General features: G+C 46.2%; 1 protein-coding gene across 10 annotated transcripts in view; it reads left to right on the forward strand.

Annotated features, from left to right (window-relative positions):
- The window catches only part of FRMD4A (FERM domain containing 4A), a 356,355-nt gene that overhangs the window by 328,052 nt on the left and 16,259 nt on the right, over positions 1 to 12,044 (forward strand). For all 10 annotated transcript variants that reach the window (XM_077783672.2, XM_021531005.3, XM_085568672.1 and 7 more), the window contains 2 exons: positions 6,656 to 6,789; positions 10,133 to 10,255. In XM_077783672.2, the coding sequence (XP_077639798.1) occupies positions 6,656 to 6,789; positions 10,133 to 10,255 (257 nt within the window). The remainder of the gene's footprint in view (positions 1 to 6,655; positions 6,790 to 10,132; positions 10,256 to 12,044) is intronic.

Genomic DNA, 12,044 nt, shown 5'->3' on the forward strand with positions numbered 1-12,044 from the left:
GAGAAATGTCACTGCAGGCTTAAAACAGCAGGCAATATTTAGCAAAGAGCTGAAAGCTGCTTAGGGGAGCTGTTCAGGAGGACAAGATTTCTGGTATCACCATAATTAACAGTTTCAGACAATTAAATGCCTTCTGTTAAGCATCACATCAACTTATCAAAACTAAATGTGTTGAGATGTGTAGCAGCATAGAATAACCTTCTTAGGCTTGGACAAAGGAAGAACCTAAGAATGCAAATGCTTTAAAACTGCACCCACACTGATGTAGTAGATTAGCTTTGCATCACTGTATCCTTCATGTCTTTTAAATCCCTGCTTGGAAAATGTTCAGCAAGGGGTTAAAATGTGCAGTGCTTCCAGAGCTGCTTGCTGTGCAATTCCTTGCCTTGCCTGCAAACAGAGTTGCCTTTCTGCTCCTGAGGTCTTCTGACAAAGTATACAATCCACTGTCTGTGCCTCCCATAGCTTGGGGAGTTGCAGTAGTTCAGCAGCTCCCAGATTGGTGTCAGGTTGTTGGAAGTCTTTGTTTGTTTGGCATTTTTTTCCAGCTCTCTTGCTGGAAAGTAAATAACATTAAGTACCCCAAGAAAGTTCTTAAGGTCTTTCCAAGACTCAGCCTCCTGGGCACCATTCCTAAGTTTGTGAGAGCTACTTGGTAGTAATCCTGTTTCCATGTTAGTACATGGACTTTTTGTGTTCCTGAAAAAAAAAAATAAAAATAAAAATAAAAAAAAACCACCACTGAGGTCTGCTTCTGCTCTTACACCTGGAGAGAGCAGTAGCCATGTGAAAGCCAGCAAAAAATCAAGCCCAGAAAAGCTGGTGTAGACTCAGTATCTATCAGGGTTAAGTGTATGGAAATTCCAAACTGAGAATTGCCCATGCTGTTATTTCTGAACTTTTGTGCTCCCAGCACCTTTCTGACTGAGCACAGGATTTGTAGACTCATCAGAATTGCACAAGTGACTAGACCCACCCAGAGTTCATTGACCAGATGAGTAATTTCTTCAGTCCTGGGTAGGTGGATCTGCCTGCCTGGGTGCCTTCATAGAGGTGTGAACCTCTGTTTCTGTCAAGGTGCTTCTGGTGGGCCAGGTGGGCACAGCTGCCTCCACGTTCCTTCCTTCAGAGCTGCCTGTTACATTCTGCCAGCTCTGAGGACAGGGCTCTCCCCAAAATGTTGAAGAGAGCTGCAGAGTTTGCTGCTGCTGTGTGCCTTCCAGCAGCTACAAGCAGCTACAAGAAAATATTGAGAGAAGGTGTCTGGCAAAGGTCAGGTACCAGGGAATTGGAGACCCTGGATTGCTTCCACACTCAGACCCCTCTGCTCCAAGATTCCCCTCCCTCGAGCCTGGCTGGTGGAGGTAGCCCATCCCTGTCCCACTGGCTGGGAGGGGGCATTCACTGTCCCACTGGGCACAGTCACTGGCTCTGTCCCAGGCTTTGTGTTTCCTCCCATTGTGCCAAAGATTATCGGCACACAACCACAACAATGATGGGTTATCGCAGTACAGCCTGCACACTGGAGAGAATAAGTGCAAATGATTAAGTGGCCACAGTAGACTTCCAGGCTATAAATAACTCAAGTGACTTGAAATCACAAGGTCAGGACTGAATCTCTGCTTGCCCCCACTTCCCTATTATTCTCAGTTCTTTTTTTCCTGAAAATTACTTGTAGTCATTTCCTCCCTCCATCTCACTCCTCCATCTCACTGGAGGGGCTGTCAGAGCCATGAGGAGCATGCCAAAACTGGCATGTCTCCCCTGGGCTTGCAGCAAGTCTGCAAGGAAAAGTTTGTTGTTGCTTCCAGCTGTCACACTGTCTGGAGAAGATCCTGCTGTGCAGTACAAGACAGTCGCTGCCCCACATCACTTACAGTCTCAAGAGACAGCAGAGGGGAGATGGAGTTTTAAACTGGGAAGTGGCTCCCACATGATCACAGCCAATTTAAGACCAAAGCCTCAGCTCCTCCATTTTTCCCACACTCTTGATCTCAGGCTGTCCAGTGCAGATTTATAATTTTGATGCTTAAGTCCATTTGTGACAAGCTGATTCTTAACTTTTATCCTCATTTTGGCTCTGAAGGGGTCTCTCTAGGACAGTGGGCTGCTGTGATTTAACTTAGGGATCTTCTGCTCAGGATCTCAGGATCTGTAGGCCATCCCTGGACATATGGGGAAAGATTTGCCTGTGAATTTTATACAAGCAGGAACCAAATCAAATCCAGCAGAAAAAAACCAAGTTGGTTCTAAGGTGGATTTTTCCTTTGGAGTCTGTGCCATAAGAGCTCTGCAAGTCTCCAAGCTAGTGAGGAGCCCTGTAGTCTCTGTGTTATGGTTGGGCTGACTACCTTCTTCATCTCTGTGGGCAGAGGAAACACCCCAGAGGAGCATCTCTGCTTTAGCTCCGCAAGCGCATTCAAGGAGCCTCCAGCCCGAGCCCCATTCCTGCAGCAGTGGAGTTTTCCTGCGCAGGGGCCTGTTTACGTTTGGAAACACCACAGCAGAGTCCATCCAGGCAGTTCCCAGCCCCCAGGGCTGTGTCCCAGCTGGAGCTGTGTCCCAGCTGGAGCCGTGTCCCAGCTGGAGCTTTGGAGCGCCGCGGCAGGCGTTGGAGCAGATCAACAGCACCCGCTGGCCCGCGGCGAGCGCGGGGCTGCTGAAGGCGAGCGCCCACAGGATGTGTGAGCGCATCCTGTCGGAGCAGCTCCAGCTGAGCTCCCGCGCCGCGGAGGAAATCCATGTGTTGGGCAGAGCCCAGAGACAGGGGCTGTCTGGGGCAGCTGCTTGTTGTGCGCTGACATCCTGGTGCAATGAGTCAGCCCAGGCTCTGGTGCGGAGCGAGCGTGGGGGGAACTTCCCTCCCTGCTCAGGGGACCTTCCACAGGGACTTCAGCCAAATGCCAGCAAGCTGGAGCCAGCAGCCGGATGTAGTGTGAAGGGTTAGCCATATTTAGATGTGTTTTTCCTGGAGCAGGAGACTTGGAGAATGAGAAAGAGAAGAGATGCCTGGGTGTTTTTGCCTTGCTGCTGCTGCTCAGCCACCTTGTTGCATCTCCTCTTCTCTCCCCTCACAGTTGGTGTCACCAAGACTTGCCTCTCTCTGCTCTTCAGCATCCCATCTGTCCTCCCTGCTTGTTTTCATCCTTCTCATTCATCCCTTTTCCAAGTTGACTCCACTGCTACAATAGATGGAGGAAATAGGAACAACCAATGAGTCACTGGTAGGACTCTTCTCTCCAAAGTGGTGTCTGCTCTCACCCCTTTGGCAGGCTTTAAAAGCAAAGCTTGTCTTGGACTCCAGCAGACCTGTACGTGTATAACACTTGACCAGATCCTTCAGGGGTGTGATCCATGTGCTGCAAGTCCCCTTCAACATCACAGACTGTCCTGGCCTCACCAGTATGGAAGTGAGCAGAACCCAGCCCGTTAGCACTGGTGAAGTTCAGCCATGAATTCTGCTGGAGAAGGAGTTGGACAGGGAGGACCATGTTCCCCCTGCATTTCTCAGCTCATTTTTTTCTGAATGTCAGTGGATGAAGAAATTGCCCAGAGAGGCCATGTGGGTATCAGAAGATAAGTGCTGTTTCCACAAACTAGTAGGGCATTAAGTGGACATTTAGGTCACCAAGGCCTGTGTCCCTTCCTCTGTGCTAAGAAAGAAAGGGCACATACACATAAAACCAATCCCTAGTTCAGCAGGTTCCTCCTGAGAGAAGGCCCTGTGTCTGCTACCTGTTGTATTTTCACAACCCTTTTTGTTTTAGGGATATCAAATGGTTCTGGAGAAGTATGTGTTAAAATGCAGTTTGGTAAATCCTTGCATTGCAAAAGGGAAGGAGGCTGAAAAATAATCTTCACAAAAAGGTTCAAATGCTGTATAGGAAAATTGTATATTTCAGCAACACTTCTCCCATTTACTCATTAGGAATTAACCCTAACTGTGAGAGATAAAACACCTGAGAAAGCCTCCCAGTGAACCCTTTCTGTTGCAGCAGGAGCCTCTGGTGTTAGGACTGATCTCTAAGGACTGATTTTTCTCTCTTGGTGATCCCCTTTGGAAGGCACTAGGCAGCCATGACTCAGTGACCATATCTAATAAGGCTGATTTAAGGTAGTAGCTGCTTGATTGGTTTGATTTGTGCTGGTCTTTGTTTATTTCTTGGTTGTTTTTATGGTATTTTGATTTGTCCTGACATTTTTGGGTCAATTGCCACTGGGTTTAGAAGTGGATCTCTGATCACAGCTTTATTCAAGGTAGGACTGATACATATTTATAAATAAAGAGCCTCTAAAGGAAGCCATAAGCACCCAGCACTACAAAGCATTGTTCTCTGCTCATTTACAGTCATCTCATACAGTGGTTCTCTTGACTGATCAAGTTTCCATTTGCTTTTCACCCATGAGAACAAGCAGAGAATGCAGCCAATAAAAATCTAATAATAGACTGTAAAATAATTCAGCTTTTAAATAAAAATTCAAAAGCAAACATTAGTGCCAGCGAGTGAATGACTTTGGTTTTAGCAGTAATCCCATTGCTTCACTCAGAATGTGATAGCACACTTCCAGGTCCCCTCCAGTTCCTTTGGGAGCAGTGAAAAAGATGGCAAAATGGGCACGCAATGGACAAAATGCACCAGTTATGTCAGGGTGAGACCAGCATGGTTCTCACACAGGGAAAGCACAGCTGGAGCAGATGCTGGGAGCTGTCTGGGCTTGTTTGGGTCCCTACCAGCTCAGCCTTTTGGCTTTCCTTCTTGTGGGTGTACCCCAAATCAGCACTGGGGTCTGGCCAGGCTGTTCATATGCTTGTAAATGTTTCTGTGTAGCTACTGTGGCAACCCACACAGCAAAAAGGAATAGCTTTTAGAAATAAATCTGAGGCTGGTATGGAGGTATGGAGCAGACAGAGGAAGGAAAGGGGAAGAGCAGTTGAAAGGAAAACATAGGTCATTAAAGTTGTCAGAGAAGAAAAAAATAAAAAGGTTCAAAACATCTGCTGGAATCATGAGCAACTTTTTACCAGGTCTCGGCAATTTGTTGACAAGTCCATGAAAAAATTCAGCAGTTCAGTTTTGCTAGTAACTGTTCACCAGGGTTGCTATTAAGAATTACTAAGTGCTGGAGAGGAGTTTCCCTGCCAGTGCAAATACAGGGCTCCTCTACAAGGTCCCATCAAGTTCTTCCAGCACAGACATGTCTGCAGAGTTCAGTTTTGTTGCTTTACGTGGGCAAACACAAATAAAACAAGGATGACTACAGCAATTACACAAGCATCTTACTGTGAGGTTCTCCTCCTTGGTCTGATAATGCTCAACCTGTCTGACCTTTAGAGAGATCTCTTCTACCACCCCCACTTCAGGACAGCCCAGTAAAAGGTGTAAGGAAGCAGAGTGGTGTTTCATTGAATAAATGCCAGCTATCTTCCTTCATGAAAACTGTGGAAAATACTGGTGGAAAAGATCTGTGAGATTCTCTGCTCTCCCTGAGCCAATGCAGAACTGTTTTGTGGCAATTTTTGCCTAAATCCCCTTTTAATTTAGCTTTAATGGTCTGCTGGAATAGTAGCCATGAAAGATGAAGCTGGAAGCACAAATTTCACTGTTTTGCTGCCAAAATAAAGAATTGTTCCCAGATTCCTTCCAAAGCTCTGCGAAATAACAGCTTTTTCTACCTCCTTGGGCTGAGTGTTTTCACTGAATGCTTGGAGGCCCCTCTAACCCCCATCTGATGACAGGTGCACAGAAAACTGCATGTAGCATCCTGTTGTATCTGACTCCTGCAGATAATAAAGGTCTGCTTGCTCTGTGCCATTGCTGAGGAGAAACTGCTGTAAAAAAAGTGTTTCTGTTGTTACACCAGCAGCAAAAGGAGGGATAAGAATATCCATCCTTTATTGTGTGGGAGGGAAACATAGTGACAAAGGATGAGGTTACTTCATCAAGAAGTTCCCCTGAAGAGCTGAAATTACAAATCTTGTTATGACATCTCAGTAGCAGTCTGACTTAATGCGCAGACCTACTACAGTGGGAGTTGCTGGTAATTGCCACTTGAAAAGCCAAGCCATTTGGACATGCAGTTAAATATCTCGACCTACATCTTCACAAGAAACAGCTACTATCCCAGAAGGAGTTATAGTTGGGATTTTTTGGTGTATTTTACAGGAATCTTGCTAGGTAATTTTGTTCCATTACAGCTTTCCATAGAACAGGCCCTGTAAGTGGATTGAATTACATGTTTGCTACTGGGATAATTGCTGTTCTTAAGAAGCAGGCTGTATTGTCAAATGGGTTCTCCTAGACTTAATTTCCAAAAAATGCATCTCCAGGGTTTTGTAAACTGTACTTTGCCATTGGGAGCCTTCATGGGAATTGTATGTGGGTTTCCTCTAAGATCTTTAGATGAATAATTTTGCTGCTTTTATTTTTCCAGATAATGGTTACAAATGTCTTTATGTGCTCCACTGTCAAATCTCTGACTGTTAGCTTAAACATTAAGGATTTGCTGTAAACAAACGCGCCTGGGTAACACCTGCTTCGTGTCATAGTCCAACTTCTTTTTGGAAGGGCTGCATCCAGGCTTTGGTAAAATTACAGGCACTCCAGATGTGTATTCTGCTGTCAGCTGGCCTAGTGAAATCATTGTTTATTGACAGGTTCCCAAGAGTCAGACAGTTCTCAGTCTGCCAAGAAAGACATGCTGGCTGCGCTGAAGTCCAGGCAAGAAGCTTTGGAAGAGACACTGCGCCAGCGCTTGGAAGAGCTGAAGAAGCTGTGCCTGCGGGAAGCGGTAGGCAGCGGGCACGTTATCACCTGGAACACTTGGTGTCTCAGTTTGTTACAGCTCCTTGTGTGGAGGTGGGGTGGGGTCAGGAGATGAGATTCCTTCCACAGTCACCTCTTACAAAACCCACTGTACGATGGCCTCAGGGTGACCCAGCTGTTTCAACCCCAGATTGCAAAGTCCAGGGCTTTTTTCTCACAGAGAAGGGCACCCCACATTAGCTGGGTACCCCGTTGCCTTGGGACAAGGAGGGTGCTCAGCAATCATCTTTGAAATTGTGAATAAATTGCATTAAGCCAGGCTTCTTGCTAACTTTAATAAGAATATTCTGCTATTTAAATGCCATAGGAAGGCTGTTCTATGTGCTGATCATCACTTCTGAGAGAATTTTTACTCCATAAGCAAAAGCAACCCCGAGGCTGGCTCACTTTCTTCTTGGAGCAGGCCCAGCTTTACCTGCTTTTCTTCTCCAAGCATGCTCTGCCATACAGCACACAAGGTCTTATCTGCTCCATGTAGATTGCCTTCATCCAGTCAACTCTGGCACTGCTGGAAAGGAATGCCAGTGTGGTGGCAGACCTTGCAAAGAGGAAACACTGTGCTCATCCCAGGTCAGGCAGGACAGCTCAGGAACTCATAACCTACCCACTCACCTGCCAGCTCATTTTGGTGTACATAGGAGGCCATTTAGTGATCAATTTAATGTTTGGGGAAATCACAGCTCTGCTGCAGCTGTGTGTGGAGATTAGCAGCAGTGTACTCAGGTCATTCGGCAATCCTTCCATGTTTACCAGCCCTGTGTATCTGATTTTAATAACAAATTGTGACATGTAACACAACAGGAAGCCAGCTGCAGACAGTGGCACAGACATCTTCCAGTTCTTTCTTAATATTTGATGTGTATCTACCTTTTGACAAAAATAGGAGAAATGGGTCACTGATTCACATCTCATCACTTTGTTTCAATTAATGTATGGTTGTAATGCCTGAAAGAACAAGTTGGGGAAAATACCTCTCAACAAAGAACACCAGCAGAAATCTCTGCTGCCCCTGTTCCCATTCTTTACTCCGTGGGAGAAATCCCTTCCAACCTGAGAAGTCCTGGTTGATTTCAGCAAACAATTTGTGCTGTGAGAAAGGTCACAGGATCAGATCCAATCTCTAAGTCCATTGAGCTGAGGTCATCCACAGGAAAAAATCACAGCTCTTCAGGGGCTGACAGTCAAGGTCTGGAGGCTCTGCTTGGCCCAGAGGAATTTACTACCCTAAGCTAACCCTGCCTGACTGCTGATGACTAATCCTTGCAGCAGCACCGGATGCAGGGGAAGATGTGCTTGTGCCACAGCTGCAGGAGCTCACAGTCCAGTGCATTCCCTTTAACCCAGCCCTGTTTTTGGTACAGCCTCAGGCACTTCAGAAGCAACCAGGATGCAGGCAAAAGCTCCCACTGGAGCAGGGAGCTGAGGATGAGGAGCAATAACTCCTTAATGTGCTGTGGCAAGGCTGGCCAGAAGCCATCTGTCAACACATTAATAGCTGGTAGAAAGTGCTCGTGCTTTCCAGAGGTGATTTGAGAGAGGCAGGTAATGGACATTTGGAATCTGACCCCATCTTGCAGCCCTACAGCTCATCCATCAGCAGCTGGTAGTTGAAAGCTTCCTCTCAGGCTGCCCTTCATCCTTTCTGCTTTGGCATGGGAATGGCCAAAACAGACGAAGAAGGTGGCAAACCAGGAGCCAAAAAAGAGTTAATAAGTGGGGCATAATTAAGAAAGCATGGCCAGAACCATTCATATTGCTGGCATCAGATTACTTTGGGCCATCACTACTCCAGTTACTTATTAATTTGGATTACATTTCATGATCGTGCCTTTGAATACTTTTTAGCTTGTGGAGGCAGCATGGTAGCCCACATTCATTTTGTTCTGCTCTGATCTTAACAGATTTTACAGAAGATTAACTCTTTACCCACTGCCCTGCTTCATATCATGTTAGAAGTTATAAAGAAAATATCCCTGTTGCCCTTAGGATACAGGAATCTGTGTCTCAGTGCAGTGCTTAGAGCCACATCTCAGTACAAGGAACACATTTTAAAAGAAAAACTGAAATAACCCCACAGGGCTGGAGGGGCAATGCAGAGTGGGACTCTGAGACATTGCAGCCATACCTCTCGCAATAGGGGACTGTGCATGTCAACACAGAGCTCTGCTGCAAACCCATTTTGCTGGGAATTGCTTAAAGGGAAGATTTGAAAAGGCAAGGTTCTTGTTTCCTAGTGACCTGAAAAGAGTAGAAAGAAAAACCCCATTAGGGGGTGGGGGAGAGGCCAGGGCAGGCAGGGATATTGGGCTGTGCACCCACACTCGCATTAAGGTCAGCTGCTGTTCTTTGGGATTCAGATGATTTAGGTTACTCTGCCAGCTGGATCCTCTCAACACTGATGCTAAGGAACACAAAAGCCTTTTGTCCTTCATGGGCAGACTTTTGAGTACAAGGAGTCTGGGCTGTGCTGTGCTGGTAGTCAGGCTTCTGCCTTTTTCTCTAGGCAGTTCAATGCCTCTAGTTCAGATATGTGTGCCTGTATTGTGTAGCCTGGGGGAAAAAACCCACAGCATTTACATCAGTAGTGGTGCTGCTTCCTGTTGTCCACGTATTCTGAAATTCTGTGAGGTTTGCTTCAGATTTTGAACTTATCTTTGCAAATAACCCCATCAGTCTGACAGAATATCAGCTAATAATTGCTCCAAAGCTGCCCATGACATCATTGGGGTTTGGAAAGCATTCTAATACATGAAGTGTTATCAGACAGGTAATGAGGTACCAGGCAGTGCTTTTAGTGACCATTTCCATTGCATTCCTCTCAGACACATCATGAATCAGGTGGGAATGTTTTTCTGTGCAGGTCATAACCTGCATGGCTGTTATTTACCATTGCAGCTTTCTGACTCAGCAGACCTGCATTCTGCAGGAAGGCTCTTGGGTCTGCTCACCCCTCTCGGAAGCCACTCAGCAGATAGGAGCTCTTGGTTCCTGCTCACCCTGCAGCAGAGGTGAAAGCTTGTGTGCTGCAAGCCTGCTCAGCCTCAGGCCCTGACACCCTAGGGATGGGCACCACTTACAGACCTGCCCAGGGCAGGCCACAAAGATCTGTATTCATGCAGAGCTTAGAGAAGAGGTCCCCACCCTCAGTGCTGGGTTCTGTGTTTGCAGGGCTGGGTGCTGTTTATCAGCTGGCTGAACTGGATATGTTGTTAATGAATACATGTCATTTTAGGGTCACACAGGAGTGGTGGTGTGCTTTGCTGTGCTGCAGGATTTCCCAGATCACTAACAGCATTTTCTGCTTACAGGAGCTCACAGGAAAGCTGCCACGAGAATACCCCCTGGATCCTGGGGAGGAGCCACCTATTGTAAGGAGAAGAATAGGAACTGCCTTTAAACTGGATGAGCAGAAAATCCTGCCTAAGGGAGAGGTGAGGCTGTGCCCTTCCTTTCCAGACCAGTGTCCCCACCTCAGGTCTCAAAGATGTCCACTGAGCATCACACAGGAGCCATCAGTCCCGTGGTCATTTTTGTTTTAAATTACTATAATTGGTCACAGTGATTTGGGGTTTGTTATATCCAGCAAAATAGGAAAGCAGTGGGAGAGTTAGGGACTTTACTTTATGCTCAGAATAAAGGTGAAATGATTAAGGTTCAGCCCTTGCTTTTCTGGAGGTAACAGAAATAGCCTGAGTGACCAACAGGACCATGGCAGTGCAAGTGCTCTGGTTACAAAGTGCAGTGATTTGTGTGAGCAGGGAGCATATCAGGAGCCCCCCAAGCCATCTGAGCCCTGCTTTTGCCTGTCTTGTTTTTGCAATCAGACATTTGCTTTCCACTCCAGTAGCAATCTAAATTCTGACCCCCTCTAGAAAAGCATCACCATTATCCATCTCAGCCCTGCCACAGCGAGATAAAAGCATTTTGCTCCCCAGTCCTTAAACAAAAGAGCCTTCATCCCTACCTATGGGGAGCTGGAGTTACATTTTTCTAAGTTTGCCAGGGAGTGTTTGTTCCCTTCGTTGCTCCCACAATGTGCTGGGTCAGTGCTCTGAACCGTGGCTGTGAAAACAGGCCTGCAGCAGCTGTAAGGCAGGACCAGATTCACAGAACAACTATTGTCTGTGGAGGCACATTTGTCTCAAGACACTTGTGTATATTCCAGTCTTGAGTTTCCTTTTTATTTTTGTAGGAGGAGAGACTGAAACTGGTGTGACTGTGTGGTTTGAGGTTCAGTTCAGCCAGGGAATTAACTGTTTGTCGTTTTGCTGGCATTTTCCTTCTGCTGAAAAAATAAACAGCTGGAGCTCTTTAGTTGTGTTCTCAATGGAGCCTGGGAGAGGAATTCCACCACAGTCAAATATTCATGAACTAGCACATTTAATTAAGCTTTTCAAAGGGAAACATGTCTTAGCTGAATTACTCCTAAAACCCCTGCAGTCTGTTGGCTGCTCAGTTATAACCTGATCTCCAGCTTCCCCAGCTCCTGTTGCTACAGGGCAGCTTTTGGGGCCGGTGGGTGAGGAATCTCCTTACTCCAGTGGCAGAATTAGGTGTGGAGAGCAGGGAGGTAAAGCAGCTCCTCCCCAGTGCAGGCTCTGCCTTCTAGCACCAGCAATCCAAACACGCTGACTCAGCTTTTCTCTACCTCTCTCTTCGTCTGTCAAATTTTAAGGCTGTGTTGAAAACCATAAATTTCTGTTCTCGAAGAATGATGTTGAGCTGTGTTTGGCTGCCAGTTTGAAAGCATTTAGGAAGGCTAGCAATGGTTTTCATGCACTTTTCAGTAAGTGCAAACACTGGAAAATCAATTTTTTAAAAAGGTGAAATATTCCCTCAACCACACAATTCAGGACTGAAATTACTAGCTGTGACAAGGACCTGAAGCAAGGCACTTCCATCTGAAGGCAGATGATAGCTTTCATTTCCTATGGCTTTATTTATAGGGGCCTCACTGGAGGAAAATAGACAATTATGTACAGGAGGAAAATTAATATCTTTTTCCTAGGATATACTGAATGATTTAGAGCTGAATCTGTGAAGGTCTGAAATGACAGCCCTCACATCAAGCTCACCATATCTTTAGCAAGACCTTTGTCAAGACTTGCAGGGAAGGGTCCTGGTTTTTTTCTTGGTAATCACCTTTACCTGGTCTATAATTCCTGACTCTGAGAAGGCTTTTACCAAAAGATAATGACTCAGATTCCAGGCCTTAAAACC

The sequence above is a fragment of the Lonchura striata genome, chromosome 1A (genome assembly GCF_050655825.1).
Source record: "Lonchura striata isolate lonStrDom1 chromosome 1A, ASM5065582v1, whole genome shotgun sequence".
Taxonomy (NCBI): Eukaryota; Metazoa; Chordata; class Aves; order Passeriformes; family Estrildidae; genus Lonchura; species Lonchura striata.